Below are 17,011 nucleotides of genomic sequence, written 5' to 3' on the forward strand. Positions count from 1 at the left end.
AATGAAAGACCTGGATTCCACGTCGCCCATCTCCCTCCGGAACCGCTCCCACACACGACACTGGGTGTGCTCAGGGCACCAGGGGCCACTGCGGGCCACGCGGGTTCTCCTCAGCCTTCACCCGCGCCCCACGAGCGTCCCTGCCCATCCCCTGTGAGACGCTGCTCCCCGTCCTTAGGATCAAGCGCAGACAGGCTCCTGCAGCAGGGACAGTTACGGGCAATGCAAATCTCAGGGCCCTTTTTTTTTTTTTTTTTTTAACGTTTTATTTAGTTTTGAGACAGAGAGAGACAGAGCATGAACGGCGGAGGGGCAGACAGAGAGGGAGACACAGAATCGGAAGCAGGCTCCAGGCTCTGAGCCATCAGCCCAGAGCCCGACGCGGGGCTCGAACTCACGGACCGCGAGATCGCGACCGGAGCTGAAGTCGGACGCCCAACCCACTGAGCCCCCCAGGCGCCCCATCAGGGCCCTTATTTTTTCATCTGTGTTTCTCTAGGAGCGTGACTGACAAATCTCTGCCGGCTACTCACAGTTCTTCTCCTCTTAGTTAACAGCTCCTTCCTACTGTTTGCTCACTGGGAAGTTGCCCTTTCCGAGGGGCTGCCACATCTAAGGCACGGTGACATTTCATTAAATGTTACAAATGCACATACGGTATGTCGGGTGACCGCTGAAATACACCCACGTAGGCATGTATACGTTTTAAATACTCAGAGTTGAATCCGTCACTTTTTACAAAATTTCCGTTTCCTGATGTATTTAGAAAGTTCTATCCCACCCATGACGCCAAAATAAAAGGATTCTCCTCTATGCTATCCTAGTACTTTCATGCTTTCGTATTTTGTATTTCTAGCTTTAACCGCTCTGGTGCTGGGTACAATCCAGACTCTCAAGGCTGAAGGTCAAAAGGGCAACAGGGGGCCCATTCATTTTTGTATTCAATGTATACTTGGCCTCCCACGTTGAAGAAACAATCTTTCATTAACAAATTTGGGGTGTAGCAACAGACTTCCGGGCCCAGAGGGTAAGGAATGCATCTGCTTTTACGCCCTCCCTAAAAACCAGCTGAAACTGAAGTCAAGGAACTTTCCGCCAAAGGCAAGACCCACAAAGAGGAGGGCAGAAGAAGAGACCAATGGCAACTGGAAAGCAGATTCAAGAACACGGATTCAGGGGGCTCAAGAGAGCAGGGGGGTGGGGGTGGGGAACGGGGACACCAGGTTCCTCTGAGACCAGAGGCCGGCAGACGGCGCTAACGTGAGAACTGGTCGCAAGCTCTCTTGCAAGCATTTAATCCTCAAATTCCTACCTCTCTGCCACCATCCGGGAAAAGGTCTGCTGTGAGGAATTCTCTGCCCGGGACACTGAACGCAGTGCCAGAAACAAAGGGACGAGCCGCTCCTAAACACAGAGGGGACGCTGACCACCTCCGGGCCCCACGAAGCTCCCAGACACTGGCAGCCAGTCCTTTTGCCCTCCGGGCAGGAGACTGACCACACTTGGTCGGAGGAAGTGTAACCAGCCTGCAGATGAGATCTAAAGGCACTGACAGGAGATCTGCTTCAAATAAACGGCCCGCGAGACCTTCTGCGTGAAGCCCGGGGTCCTGAAGCCCCACACTCAGCATTTCCCGCCAGCACCTTAGCCAACAGTTTTAACACGAACAAATAATCAAGGATTTCCGCACATCAGAGAGAACCCTGAACGTGAGCGAGAGAGACCAAAAGAAGACAAAGCAACTTGGAGTAAATAAAAACTGAGACGAAAACTGCAAGAACGGTAATATGAGCGGAGGTTAAGTGATGTTACATTCACGAAACAGTATTTTTAAAAGGAATATACAGAGTTCCTAGGAACTTTATTATAGCTCTCAAAAATTAAAAACATATACACGCACGAGGACGGCTAAACAACTCAAAATGACAGACAACAGCAAGTGCTGGTGAGGATGCAGAGACCGGAACCCTCCGAGTCGGGGGTGGGGGGCAGGAAACGGTGCAGCTGCGTCGAACAGCTGGGCAAGGGCTCACATGTTAATCACCTGACCATCCAGCAATTCCACTCCTAGGTCCGTGCCCCGAGGAACCGAAAACACACGTCCCTGCCAACCCCGCACACTGTGGTTCACAGCATTAGTCACGCTAGACAAAGAAGTAAAAAATAAGCTAATGAAACGGATAAACAAAATGTCACACAGCCACATAACGTGATTACTCGGCAATGAAACGGATGAATGCCACCCGCTACCACAGGGGTAAACCCTGCAAACATCACGCTACCCACACGAGCTCACAGAAGGCTGTATGACTCCATTCATGTGAATTGCCCATAACAGGCAGATCCAGAGACAGAAAGTAGATTAGCGCTTGCCAGGGACGGGGGCGGGGGAGACAGGGAATGACCGCTAATGCCTAAGAGGTTCCTGGCAGGGGCGAGGTGGGGGACTCGGGTGGAGAGGAACGTGTTTTACAAAGTGGTGACAGGGTTGCAAAACTGCGACCGAACTAAAAACCACTGAATCGCACACATAAAAAGGATGAATTTTATGGTATGTGAATTGTATCTCAATAAAACTGTCAGAACTAAATTAAAAACAGGAAAGCAAAATAAAAACCTTAAAAGAGTTGAGGATAAAGTTGAAAATAAAAGTTCCCCAGATAAAACGAAACACAGACCTAAGAACAAAGTAAAATAAAAAGCAATTAAAGTTATCAGTGCAAGATCCCACATGCCCAACAAATAAGAGTTCTAGACACAGTAATTGGAAAGATGGACAGATGATCAAAGTCATTCTGATATTCAAGGAAAACAAGTCTCAGAACCAAAGCCAGACATTTCCAAACTGAAAGGTCCCAGCACATAAATAGAAACAGAATCCAAACCAGGAAACATCAGCACCAGGTTTCAGGGCATCGGAGACACAGCAAAGACCCTACAGGAATCCTGAGAGAAAAATGAAACCAGCCAAGTCGCATGCAGAGAATCTGGAACCAGAATGGCTTCAGCCTTCACAACAATCTGGAAACCTAGAACCCTGCAAAGTTTTGAAGGAAAAGTGAATTCCAAGGTAAAATTCTGTGCAAGCTAGCAATCAGCTGGGGTGGTAAAACTGACATTCTTGGTTTTTTCTTCCAACAAGATTTTACATAAATTCAAGTTAGTTGAAAGTAGACTCTTCCCAGTCAGAAGTTCTACAAAAGTTCTACTTCGCAGACATCCTTACTGAGGGAGGTACTGCAGGTCATGACCACACGTGACCCCCCCCAAACTCCTGGAGTAAAGCCAGAGAAGGCGACGTGGCACAAAAGACAGAGGTGACGAGAATCGAGAAGGCGGCTGCGCCCCGGAAAGGAGCAGGCCCCAAGGCTCTGCACGGAATTTCCCCCTTAAGGAGAAAACGACAGAGCATCTGGCGGAATGAATGCCCTGAGGATTTTCTGCCCTAACTGGCAGAGAGCTGCAAGTAAATGTGGTTGGTTCGCACCATGCATTTAAATTATGACTTTTTAAGCACAAGTGATCCTTCCTTTTTTCCCATCCTCTTTCCAGTTCTTTGCCAGTGGATTTCATCTTCCCCACCTTGCTTCCAGATGCCGTTCTACAGTGCTAAGTACCATGCAAGAGACATTCCAGAAACCTCTAGAGTCCCACACAGCTGGATTCGAATTCCTGCCCCACCTCCTTCCAGCCCGGGAACCTTGGGCAGATTTATTTAGCCTCCCTTTGCCTCAGGACCCTTTCCAATCCTATAGATAAGCAGACAGAGCACTGGGAGGGACAGAGCTGGCCTGCTATAGGAAGTAAACAGGATGAGCCAGGAAAGGGTCAACCCGTCCCTGGCATACAGCAAAGAGTCCTTAACATGTTCAAGATGAGCAAGCTGAATAAAGGCTAGAATCACTCATCCGGGGAAACAAACAAAAAAACACAAGAAAGGAAAAGTAATCATGATTTACTCGAGTACAGCTCTGAAGACCATACAGTCAGAATAACATCCGCTCGGAGCAGGGACGGCACCGAAATTACACACGGGCTGAGAAGGCAGGGGAGCAGAGGGAGGGCAGGGGCCTCAGGGGCAGCAGGGTCCCGGCTGCAAGGAGAGCTCAGCGTGCACCTGCCGAGGTCAGCCATCCGACAGGACGCCTGACACCGAAGACCGAGAAGCAGCAACACAAGTCTGTCACTTCACGCTATTCAGGTTCGTTACAAAACACACTGCGAACAACTCAAAGCGGGACGGGAGGGAGGTGGGGCTGGGGGCTGCTGGCTCTTGCCCATCCGTGGACACATCTTGTCCATCTGGCCACCTCTCTAACCTGTGTTCACCCACATTCGCTACGGGTAAGAAATGAAAACCACAAAACACAGCACCACACGGGGGAAAAGCAGACGAAGCAAAGACCAAACCACAGCACTCGAGGCCCTGACTTTTCCCTCTGAGCCCGCCTTCACGGCAGCTCAAATCCGGGCAGATCCTGCAGCACCCTGACGAGTCTTCCGTGTCTCTCCAATCTGGTCCGAACCGTCTCTAACCAGCACATCTCGGGGCTGTGAGTGTGCAGCGGGCTGTGTCTAAGTGACTTTCGCTCATTTACGAGTGCACACGGCCCTACGCCGCCCAGCCTCGGGAAGCAGGCAGGTGTGGGAGCTCCCCTCCAGGACAGGCCGACGTGACGGGGTTCCCGGGACCGCGGCTTCTCTCCCAGCCGTCTGGCGCTTCTGGAAGTCGCGCTGCAACGTCTGCCGGAAGGCTCGGGCTTCCTCCCGGTGGTCCCCCATCGCTAACCCCACCTTGTGTCCCCCTCCAGCCCTACGTCGCACTGACTCACTCGTCCACCAATACGGCTCCCAGACCAGCACGTCCTGTCACCCCGACTTACTCCCCACGTACTCCTCTTCAACAGCACGCTGTTTCAATCTTATCCACGAAGAACCTCTGGACGGGCACTGCGCACGTCTAGCACTTGACGGAAGTAAAGGGCACCACCGTTTGCTTACCTTCCCTCCCTTCTCCCAGAGACGTGGAACGGGAGCGGAGCGGTGGCGGAGGGCACAGGGCGAGGAGGGGCGGGACAACCTGGCAGGGGGCCTGGGGCAGGTGAGATGCCGCCGGTGCGGTTAGGAAACCGGCACCGCCACCAAAGGGGTCAGCAGACGTGCAGACAGACAGCAAGTCAGTTAGCAGAGGTGGCGACAGGAGAAGTACGGTGCCCAGGTCGACCTCCACGCTCCCACCCGGGCTGGCAGATTCTTGTCTGCGGCGGCTGTGCCGTGCACTGTGCGATGTTCGCGGCGTCTCTGGCCTCGGCTCACGAGGTGGCGGGAGCACCCCCTCGGCCCCCCCGGGGCACGTGTGGGAACAAAGGACACGGCAGGTCTGAGACTGTCCCCAGCAAGGCCTGCTACAAGGGTGCCCGCGGTGGTGTGTGGGGAATTGGGATCCTAGAGGGTTCCCACCCTTCGCTCGATGCTAAGAGTGGCTCCCTGTGCTGACCTGCAGTGTGGTTTCCGCCGAAACTTGCTTTCCTTCTGGAATCTGAGCGTGTATCCGCCCGACCAGCCCCCAGCAGACACTCCGTGTGTGTCACTGAGCACTGCTGGGTAACGTCCCTTGAGTCCAGTCACCCTCGCTGGGCTGCCTCAGGGCCCCACCCCAGGGCCTTTCCGCCCGGCAGACTCTGCTTTGTGCGCTCCGGCCGTAAGGCCCCGGGCGAGGAGGACGGCGCGCTCACGTGCATGCTCCTGGCCAACCCCTGACCCCGGGTGTGGGCTCGCGGAGCCCTGACACAGCGTGGCCCCCACAACGTCTGCAGACCCCGCCAACGAGAACACAGGCTATGCTCCTGAAGCTTTCAGGGACACGAAATTCAGAGAGAGACTCCACGGAGGAGGCTGAAGAGACACGAGTGCTCTACAACACGTTTTCCTGAGCGGGCCTCGAACCAGCGAGAGGCAGAAGCTCCTCCTTGGCCCGGAAGCAAACTGCGAGGGGCCCAGGGACTGGGCGAGCGGCTGCACCGATGCTCGCGTCAGGACTGGAGGGCAGCGGGCTCACCATGCTGAAGGGTGCTCGGATTTCAGCGCAACACAGCCCGAAGCGTGCAGGGAAGGCGCGTGTGCACAGCAGGGACGAGGCCCACGAGCAAACCCCTGGACAATCGGCGAGTGGGGTGAAGAGAATGCCGGAGTTCCGTGTGCTATTCTGGCGACTTTCTTGTACGTTCTAAGTTAAGTCGTTTTTTTTTTTTTTTTTTTTCCCCCAAAAGAAATTATTTTTAAAAATCACAGTAATCCATTAACCCCTAGGCTGGGGGTGATGTGGCTCGCTGCTCGCCTTGAATCCTCTCCAGGGTGCCACATCTCCGCCTCCTCGTCCTGGTCAACTTTTTATCAACTGCAATCATTTAAAGTCCACACTGATCTCCACCAGAGCGGAGCGTGTCTCCTGAGCGGTGAACGAGGACCCCCCTGTGGACTCCTTGGCGTCGAGTGGCCGGGAACACGGCAGGAAGGTAGGGACGCCCCCCTCCAGCGCTGCTCCGGGTACTTCCCCGCCAGACCAGCTGAGGGGCTCCGCTTCCCGGGAAGGCAGGACAACGTGGCCCCCCTTCGGGCCACGACACTCTCCCTTCACTCTTCCTCCTTACTCAGCTAAGAATCATCCTCAGACCTCAGTTCAGATTCACTTCCTGTAGGAAGCCGCCTTCCGCTGCCCCGGCCCTCGGTGCTCTCGGGGTACCCCGTGCATCCCCCAACGTGGTACCTGTTTCCTACACTTGCTCTGTGGTTTTCTCGCCATCTGTAACCTGAACTAGAACACGAGCCTCAAGCCCCTTCTGTCCGTGACTGTATTCCAAACTCATACCATGACGTGACACGCACACACATTTGCTAAGCGACCAACAATGCTGGGAGTGTCCCTTGTAACACAACCACTTACAAACCACTTACAGTATGTCTAGGAGAGAACAGGTTTCAGGTTCTAAACCACAGGCAATTATCAGTGGCAGTCCAACACAAGTTTACATAAATCACAGGCTCGATTCTGCTCTGAGGACGGCCAGAGAGCTTCTGTCCCGCATCCAGTCCAGTGACACGAGCGCAAAAGGATCATCATGTGCTTCGGCCTCTCATCAGGGTTCCCAGGGTTAAATGGTTTTGCTCCGCAGGGAGTGGAACCGGTGGCAAGGGGGCCTCGCCTCCACCAGAACACAGCAGCCTGTGCCAGACCTAAAACAACCAGCTCAAGAAAGGTCACTGGCAACAGAGTAAGGACCCACACTGGATCACGTGGCGTCTCACACTCAGGAACCCATACGCACCTTGGGCCAGAGCTCAGTGACAAACCATTATCACCACTGAGGGTGACAAGAGACAGGAGAGGAGGCACGAGACTACAAAACACAGAGGATGCAGAAGATGTGGTTAATCCGCACCCTGCGGGACGCAGCGCCGACCGCAGGGTACCACGAAAGAGAGACGGAGTGGGCAGGAGGAGGGGGGCAGGAGGGAAGATTTCCAGTGCAAGGACAGGACCGCGGGACTTAGGACAGACAGCCAGCTTCCCGCCACGGTCCGGAACCAAGGCCTAGCACCCGCCTCCCGCAGGGATGACACCTGCCTGCTTGCCCACGGTGTGCGAGATGCGGGGAGCGGTGCGACACTACACAGCAGGCCACCCTCTCTGTGCAGGGCACCCCCTTAGCTTCTCTGGCACAAGGCGGCCTCAAGTGTGGAACCCGCTGCGGTCCTGAGGCGCTTCTCCAAAAGGTGACCCCGCTCAGGGTGTCAGATCCCTGCTCCCTGTTCTCCACGTTCCCCACCCTGACTTCGCGGGCTCCCATTTCCCTGTGTCCTTCTGTCCCCTTCGGTCCACACTTGCCTTCCGTCAGCAGCTTTCCCTTCATGGACCCCTCACGACAGCACCTCGTCTCATGATTGCCGCAGAAGTTTCCAAAGTTTCCGTAAGTGACAGAGCGTACCCCTCCGGGCCACTTCTGTTTTCCTAGAAGTCCCCTGGGCACCTGGGGGCACCGTGTACCACACAAATCGCCACACACACCACGTGTGACTGCAGCTGGGCATCCCCAATCCCGCGGTCGTTCCAGAACCTCACTCCCACGTTTCCAATGTCTCTTCCGGCCGCGTTTCTACTTCCCTTCCCTCCACCAGTGCTCAGCTGCTCAGGTTTTACTCTCTGGTCTTCTAGCTCCCAGACCTGGGACCCGTCTCCTCTTTGTAGATTCTCACATTTAGACCTTTTTCTTCTTTGTTCCCATCCCTGGGAAGCTTCAGTTCCCCCAGGCTTTTGTTATCACTAATGTACCACAGCTGGTGGCACCCCCTCCAATCCAAGCAGCACATCACCACCTGCTATTTTTAGGGAAGACACGGCTACTACGCGGCAATCGTGCAAGACCTCGCTCTAGTCCCTAAGCTGAGAAAACTAACGCAGAACTGTAAGGTGGTGACCAACGAGATCTTCAATCACCTGCCACAAACCTATTTTCCCAGCCTCACTTTGCAAAATTAAAGACTTGCTCGAGGCTCTACGCGTATCTGATCCTCCTCTTCCCCTAAAAAGATGTTCCAGGCAAAAACCCAAATGCAATGGAGTGTCCGGATTTAGGGAAGAGGTCTCCAAACGCAGGCCCTGCTTTTGTGAATCAAGTTTCCCTGGAGCCCAAGCATGCCCGCTCCTTGCCTGCTGCCCCCACGGCACGTGCCCTGCAATGGCCAGGGGAGGTGCTGCCAACAGCCTGGATCCCGATGACCTTGCCCCCCACGGAACCAGTCTGCAGGCCCCTGGATTGAAGAGACTTCACAGGTCTCCTACTGCTGTTCTGAGACCCAAGTCTGGGAACGCGGCAAGGGCGGGAGAGGGGGAGTCCTCGGCAAGATTCAGCGAGAATCTCCAGGCCAGAGATCGCGTTGGGTCACACAGGCTGGCAGCCGCGGGGAAGAGCAAGGAGTGGGGGGAAACGAACGCGCTGGGTCAAGGGAATGGGTTGATAGACTGGATGCAGAATGCGAGAGAAAGACAGGAACCAAGGATGACACTTAGTTTCCGGCCGACACGATGAGAAAGCTACAGTTGCTACTTTCAACTACCAGAGGACCGGGAACCACGCTCCTGAAGGAGGACCAAATCCACAGCTGAAAAGTGGAATTCACACCAGTTCTGCACAGAAGCCTCCAACAGCTCACTGTTCTTTCAGAGTAAAAGCCAAAATCCTTACGGTGGTCCAGAAGAGCCCCACAATCAGGCCCTCCTCATTCTGCCTTCATCAGACTCCCTGACTGCTAATAAACTCCACCCAAAACTCTCAGGTTGAAATCTGATCCCCAATGTGACAGCGTTTGGAGGTGGGGTCTTGGGAGGTGTTTAGGTCATGAGGGCAGAGCCCTCAGGAATGGGATTAGTGCCCTTTCCAAAAGACCCCAGAAAGCTCCCTTCCCTTTACACGGGGTGAGGACACGGCGAGAAGACAGACACAAACCAGGAACCAGAACCACGCCCCGCCCCCCCCCGCCCTGAGCCCTAAATCTGCCTGTGCTTTGATCTAAGACCTCCCAGTCAACAGAACCATGAGGAATGAACTCCCATTGTATTTTACGGCGTTTTGTTACGCAGCCTAGAAGGGGTATGACATCCACGTTCACTCCACTGCAGCGACACTGGCCTTCTCTTCCCAAGCACATCCAGCATGCTCCTGTGTCGGGCGTCCACACCTGATCTGCCTGCTGGACGGGACGCTCTCCTCCCAAGATGTCGACGGGGTTCGTTCTCTCACTCCCTTTGCTCAAATAGAACCTTCTCAGAGAGGCCTTCCCAGGGCTTCCTACGTAAATTCCACCAGCCAGTGGCCCCTTCCTGGCCCATTTGTTCTTTCTACCTCTTTTGCTTAATTTATCTCCAACGTATTTATTATTTTCTCATGTAACTTGTTTCATCTGTTCCCTCCCCCCACCTCCTAAAACAGAAGCTCAAGAAATCAAGAATGTTTGCCTTTTTCCTCCTGCTGCCTAAAACACAGCAGGTTACCTATAAATAGTTTTGGATGAAACTGGCCCAAAGAATGCGGTTTATGAAAGATCCAAGAGACCTTCACTCAAGTTCCTGGGGTTTTGAGGGAAAATAAAAGTACATTATAGACACCTATCCAGCGCAGCAGCTGAGCTCAGAAACGATTTTCCTGCCAGTGCAGGACTCCCTTTCTCTCTCCCCTGCTCTCAACACTTAACATTTGGGATCATTTCACAGATAGCGCCCTCAAAAAAAAAGAAAAGGAACAAAAAAACACCTTATCTTGATGGCCTATCTGGCCTACATTCTTCTCCGGTCTCATCCCGGCAGCCACTCTCCCCTCCACACTGTGCTCATGCCAAGCAGACACTGTTCTGCTCCCCAAAGACCCACTGCTCCCTCCCACCTCCGAACATCCCACCTGTTGACTCCTCCATGTTGACCCCTCCACGCAGGAAGGTCCTCTCCCGCTCTTCGGCTCAACATTCAGGTCTCCCTACCTCACCCCCTCAAAAGCCCTCTGCCCCCACCACCGCCAAGAGGCAAGACCACCATTCCAACTCCTCCTTTGTCTTCCTCCCAATCCTTAAAATCCTGCGAAGTCTTACTTGCACACACGAGTCTTACTTATAAAGGCAGATCGTGTGTTCTGCTCACTATGTCCCTGGTGCCTAGAACACCAGGCAGAAGGCGTGACAACTTCATGACATCTAGTAGGTAGGGCAGGGAGGGGCCCCACTTTACCACTAATGGTGCTGACAGAAGTTAAGAGACCCTCGATATCAGACAGCTAAGAGGATCGGGTCGGACACAAGTGCCTGGGACCGTTTCTACTACCTCACAAGACTTGGGGCCAGACACTAGTAACTCCTCTCCTGTCACCGTAGAGAACAGTCCCTCCTGCTGTTAGAAACTTCCAGTACGTGCACACGCCTTTGATGAATGACCCTCCCCGCCAACCAGCACGGCCTGCCTCCGGGCAAGAGATATTTCAAGATGAGCCAGAGCAGCCCCAAACCTCGTCCTCGGAGAGGCAGCGGCCCCGAGCATTTCGCCCATCACCCGTCGGCCCCGGGGAAGCCCTGAGACTGGGGGAGTGAAGCAAGGGGCCCCGCCAGCGCTCGCTCACGCTGCCCCCCGCTACCACCACCGCATCCCGGCCAACGAGTGCCGGGTTGCAAGCCTAAATAAAGCAAAGGAGGCGGTTCCCAATACAACTGCAGTAGAAAGGGGGGCGGGCAGGGGAGGAGGGGGAGCTTCCGCCGTGGAGCGGGCGCAGCGCGCGCGGCGGGACCCCCAGCCCCACGCCCCGGCCGGCCGAGCTCCTCCGCGCCCCCGGCCCGGGAAGGCGCCGCACCTGCTGCAGGGAGGCGCAGCCCTGACACCGCGAGAGGTCCGCCGCCGTCCCGGGCGCCGCCGAATGGGTCTCGCCCGGCATCATGGTGCCAACGCCGGGCCCGGTGGGCCCGCGCGCCTCAGGGACCCGCGGCCCGGGCCCTGTCCTCCCTCTGCTGACGCCGCCGGGGCCGCCGCCTGCCAGGCCGCTTCCCGCCGGGTCCGGGCGGGTCCATCCGTGCACAGAGGTCCCCGTGGAGCTGGCGAAGGGCTCTCCCAACCGGAGCCGCCTCGGGCACTAGAGAGAAACGCGACCCGGCGCGGCCCCCGAGCGCGACAGCGCCCAGCCAGGACCCCGCCCCGCCCTAGCTCGCCCCGCCCCTCTCCGCGGCTTGGGGCTGCCCGCGGCGCCGCCTGAGCAAAATAGGGAGCGGAGCCGAGCCGAGGCGGCGGGAGAGGCGCCCACAAAGGAAAAGTCAGGGAGAGCAGAGGCATCGGAGGTGCACCCCTTGCGCTGAGTAGGGGGTTAATCTTTTATTGCCTGCTGGCTGTGTGGCAGGTTCCCGTAGACACCTACAGCCCTCAGCGAGGGGGCGGTGACCCCCTTGATGACGTCACTCAGGCGCCTGCAGCAATGGCAGGTCCCGCGCCGGGACGGGCAGGTGTGCGATTTGGAACTGGAGGGAACCGCTCTGTCCGAGCCCGGCCGGGTACCCGGAGGGGAAGGACGGACTACGCTTCCCGACGCCCCGTGCGGCGGACGACCCCGGGCGAGTCCTCCCGCCGTGGCGCGGCCTTCGCGACAGCGGCCGCTCCTTCCTGCGGGACCGTCGTTCTTCCCGGCAGCTGGCCGCGCTTGCGGCGGTCGGTCGGTCTCTCTGCCAGGCCCTCCCTGCGGCCCGAAGCCCTGGCTGGGGCGCAGCCGGTGACCCCAGTCACGGACGGTGGCAGGCCGCTCCCAAATCTCAAGTCTATACCCCTTGAGAGGGGAAAAAACAAAACTCCTCCCCCTGGCCGCAATTCCTGGGTAAATTCGGGCCCTGGTCCTCGGCTTGGACCGCAGGTCTTCACCTTATCCCCCGGCAGCAGAATTCTCTTCTTAACGATCCCAGCTCGTTGCCGTATCACTGCCTGGCTCAGAAACTTCCCGCGGCTTCCCAACGTCCAAATTCTTAGCATTCGATACGAGCATTGTATGTGCTACCTAGACACCCAGACTTCACGGGCTTTTTCCAAAACGTTCAGTACGGACACTGCGACGGGAAACGGCCCTCCCCAGAGAGCAGTCTGGTTCCTCTACAAATACCGCACCCCTGCCCCTTCTTACACAATCTGTGGCTGCCACTTGCTGTGGAGCAAGGGACCAGGGCTCCGGACCTGACAGCCAGATTTCCTGTCGTTGGCACCTAAGGCGGCCCAGTACCTGACGGATCCATTTACCCCTGAGCGGAAAACAAGACGAGCAGCAGTGCAGCGGGAAGCAGATGTACCTCGGAAGACCGTCGTGTGACCCATTAGAGAAAGGGGAGAGCAGACTATGTCTGCGTCCTGATGACTTTCCATCTCTGGCTTCTGATCCAGACAAACGTGTCTTAACAGTAACTTCCCTTTTATTTAAGGTTTCCCAAGTGAGTGTTTTTTTCCCAGGTTATTTGAGTGGAAGAGGCACCAGCTTACCATCCAGCCTTATCTCCCTCTACATTGCCCTCCACACCCACAGTGCACCTGCTGTTGCTGGAACTCAGAACGCTCACTGCTGCCTTTCTGCCTTTTCTTTTGGCCCGTTTCTTCCCCTTGCCTGGAACACCTTCCTCCCAGGGCTACTGGTTGTCATCCACCAAGTAATCCTTCCAGGTCCCACATTTTATGCCACAACCTGAAGTGACACCTACCTTCTTTTCTGCCCTTTAGCACCGACTGATCTTTTGTTTTTTTGTTGTTGTTTTTTAATTTCTTAAACGTTTATTTATTTTTGAGAGAGAGAGACAGAGCACGAGCAGAGGAGGGTCAGAGAGAGAGGGAGACACAGAATCCGAAGCAGACTCCAGGCTCCGAACTGTCCGCACAGAGCCTGACGCCCGACGTGGGGCTCAAACTCACGAACCGCCAGATCATGACCTGAGCTGAAGTTGCTCAACCGACTGAGCCACCCAGGCGCCCCCTGTCTGATCTTTTTGTAACCCCGCATTTAGACTTGGATTACAGTGATTGTCACGTCTTCTGAAACCTCTCAGTTTTCCTCATACACCTCGTGAAGTGCTGTACACAGTAGGTACTCAGTGAATGTCAGAGTGAATCAAATTTGCTGCAACTAATTGAAGGTAAAAAAAAAAAATAAGCATTTAACATTCAAGACTGCGCATTTTCTCCTTTTCTCAAACCATTCCTGAAGACGTTCAAAGAAATAAACGTTTTGTTCGTATAACGTAGGGAAGACAAACTCTACAAAGGGCCACATAATAACTGTTTTAGGCTTTTGGGGGCCACGTAGATCTACTGCGTATTTGTCATTATTTTTCGGTTTTTAAAGAATCATTTAAAAATGTAAAACTTGGGGTGTTTGGCTGGCTTAGTCCATGAAGCATGCGACTCTTGATCTTGGGGTCATGAGTTCAAGCCCCAGGTCATGTACAGAGATTACTTAAAAATATATATTTTGAGGCACCTGGTGGCTCAGCCGGTTAAGCATGTGACTTTGGCTTAGATCATGATCTCGGCATTCGTGAGTTCCAGCCCTGTGTGGGGCTCTGTGCTGACAGCTCAAAGCCTTAACCTGCTTTGGATTCTGTGTCTCCCTCTCTCGCTGCCCCTCCCCCTCTCACGCTCTGTCTCCCTCTCTCTCTCTCTCTCAAAAATAAACATGAAAAAAAAAATAAATTAAGTCTTTTAAAAAAATGTAAAACTCATTCTTACCTTGCAAGCTGAACAAAACCACATGTTATACGTGGTGATGGAAACTGATGTAGGGCCACTAATTGAGGAATGCCGAAAATTACATTTTTCCTCTTTCCCCCATTTCCCACAGCCACACCTGTCTCATTGTTGTCATGGAAAAAAGCCAGCAAACGTCTACACTACAGAAAGTGGCGAACAGTGAATTTGGAACCACATACCTGCCTTTAAATTGTCAAGTGAGTGGCCTATTTGAGCCGGTGTTTTCTTATAAAGGATTACCTGTCATTTAGGGGAAAAGCAACCAGGACAGATCCAAATCCATAGGATCTATGAAGCAGAGAGTAGTTAGTAACAAGTTATCGATGGTATCCATTTCGGAAAACAAATAGGTCTTTAGCTTACTTGTAGAAACCTAATTTGTGGTCTCTTGGGTTTGGTTTTGTTTTTTTTTTTTTTAATCATTTTTTCATACCAAATTTACAAGAAAAACATTGCATTTTTCTGTCTGAGAGTCCTCAGGCCTGGAGGGATGTCTAGATTCTGGCTTCTGATGTGGGGACTCCCTTGTACATGTGGAGCCCAGTCGGTTGTTTAGAGGAACTGACTCAAAGGCTCAGTTCTTGCCTCACGACCTCCCGGATACTCAGTAACGTCTCCAAACTAAAGCTTTAGAACGTAACATAATTCGGAGGTTAGTTACACTGATGACTTAATTCATTAATGTAGTCTTCCCCTGAAATGGTTAATAGATTTGGTCTAGAAGCCAAGGAGATTTTTATCATATGAACTCAAAACAGAAAGATACTTGTTCTTTGCAAGTTCCTATGTTTTGCTTTACGAAGAGCTATTCCTTCATCTTATGCGCTTCTGCATAATAAAAATAAACCACATTAGGTCTTTTAAAATCCCTGGGTATGTTTCATGGAGTGGTTTCCAGCTCTGACAGTTTATAATTCAGACAGCATCTGATGAAGTTAATTTCTGGACCTGTGATGTCATGCTAACAAATGGCCACCAGATGTCAGTCTTTCCTTGTGTTTTTAGACACAAATGGACTTTGGAACCACATTTAAGGTTCTATTTGTGTGGCATCTTCAGTGGAAGGCACTTTTCAGGGAGCATCTGCCCCCTCACAGTCCACCACGCATGGTCCTAAGCTCCCTTTGCTCCGGTGTCACTTACGTCCTGGGTTACAGCAGTGACTTGTCCCCACGGGCCCTGGGCCCTCGCTTAGAGCCCAGCTCCCACCCTCGAAGTGATGCAGAGTTGGGGGGAAACGCGGCCGCTTTCTAGAAGATGGAGCTCGCTCAGCCGAAGAACCCATTTTTCAAGACAAGCATCATTGGGAGGAGAATGCAGAACCCATGTGAGTGTTAATGATGAAGCATGACTTTAAAGGACTTTCACGCTTGTATAATCCTTTCCACGGGAGTTCAGGCTCACTCCCCTCGTGGGGTGTTCTGTGAACACCAGGCAGCAGTAAACCGTTTGTCCTGAGTCGCTTCTGGGGATTTGCAGAGGGAGGTTGGGGTCTCGGGGGCAAGGGAGAGAGGCTTCCCTCAGGGAGGGCTGGTGGGCGGGGTGCGACCCACCCACCCCAAAGGAGAGGGAGGGAGGGAGGGGGCTGTGGGATGGCCCACCCCAAGCCAGGCACGTGCCCTGGTGTGATTCCAAGGGGACCCACTCCTGAGGCTGTGGGAAGTGGGGCGCGCGGGGAGTGAGCCGCGCTTTCGCGGGTGGGGGACAAAAGGTGAGGGTTTTCTGCCCACCGGATATCGTGGGCCTCTTGGCGGAAGCCGCCGGGGACCCAGAGGGCGGCCCGAGGGAGGCAAGCTGCCTGGCAGGCGTTCCCAATGCCACGGCCAAGGCAGAGTGGAAGCAGGCAGCCGGACGTCCAACGTGGCTCCTCTGCCACCGTCAGAAGCACTGCCGCTGGGAAGGGTCCGCTTGGGCCCCCTCCTGGGTCTTGTACCAGCCGCAGACCACGGCAGGGCAGCGGCCCAACAGCGTCAGGTTTTCCGAGCCATTCGAGAACTCCCCGGCCCCCCCCGGCCCCTGGCCTGCAACTACCTTCTCCCGGTTGACTGTCAGCTGCAGGGGCCTGGCCCAGAAGACCCTCTGTGCTCCTCACTTGCCCCCCCAGGGAGCAGAGAGGAGCCCCAGGGCACTGAGGGGTAGGCAGCTCCCGCCTCCCAGCCCCACCCCTCCCCTGCTACCCGCCCTGCGGTACTGGGACCCTTGAGCTGGGCCTGCTGGGCTCCTGCTGCTGGGGACCCGCAGACTCTGCCCAGAGGCTGCCCCTCAGCAGTGGGAGGAGGGAGAAGGGCCTGGGCCTCCCTTTTCATACTGGCGGATTCCAGGCCCTGTCAGTGTCTCTGCCTCGCTTTGCCCTGGGCCACATCTGAGTCCTCAGAGAGTCCCTTCCCAGCCCCACAGGGCCCCTCCTCCCACGTCTGAACCTGAGCTGCAGGGGACGTCCTCCAGGCGTCCGTTCTTGCAGGTTCTGTCCTTCGCCCGAGGTCGCCTGCAGCCTGCGGGGTGGCAGGTGCCTCTGGCAGCACCGAGGTCCCCGTCCTGAAAAGAGGGGACTGCCCCCCCCCAAAGCCTGCTTGTCCACATCGCACTCTGACCCCGAGCTGAGCAGCCTGTGAACCCACGTCACCGCAGAACCAACCACGAGGGACCGTACCTTCTCTGCCTGGAGGGCCCAGGCCCTGGCTGCAGCAGAGAAAAAGGCTGCCAGGCCTCCCC

The 17,011-nt window shown here is 54.8% G+C and overlaps 1 protein-coding gene across 2 annotated transcripts in view; it reads right to left on the reverse strand.

Annotated features, from left to right (window-relative positions):
• Positions 1 to 11,679, reverse strand: part of ICE1 (interactor of little elongation complex ELL subunit 1) — a 56,122-nt gene extending 44,443 nt beyond the window's left edge. For both annotated transcript variants that reach the window (XM_042997861.1, XM_042997865.1), the window contains exon 1: positions 11,388 to 11,679. In XM_042997861.1, coding sequence (XP_042853795.1) covers positions 11,388 to 11,471 — 84 coding nt within the window. In that variant the 5' untranslated portion in view covers positions 11,472 to 11,679. The remainder of the gene's footprint in view (positions 1 to 11,387) is intronic.
• Positions 11,680 to 17,011: the final 5,332 nt, after the last annotated feature.

Source organism: Panthera tigris, chromosome A1 (genome assembly GCF_018350195.1).
Source record: "Panthera tigris isolate Pti1 chromosome A1, P.tigris_Pti1_mat1.1, whole genome shotgun sequence".
Lineage (NCBI taxonomy): Eukaryota > Metazoa > Chordata > Mammalia > Carnivora > Felidae > Panthera > Panthera tigris.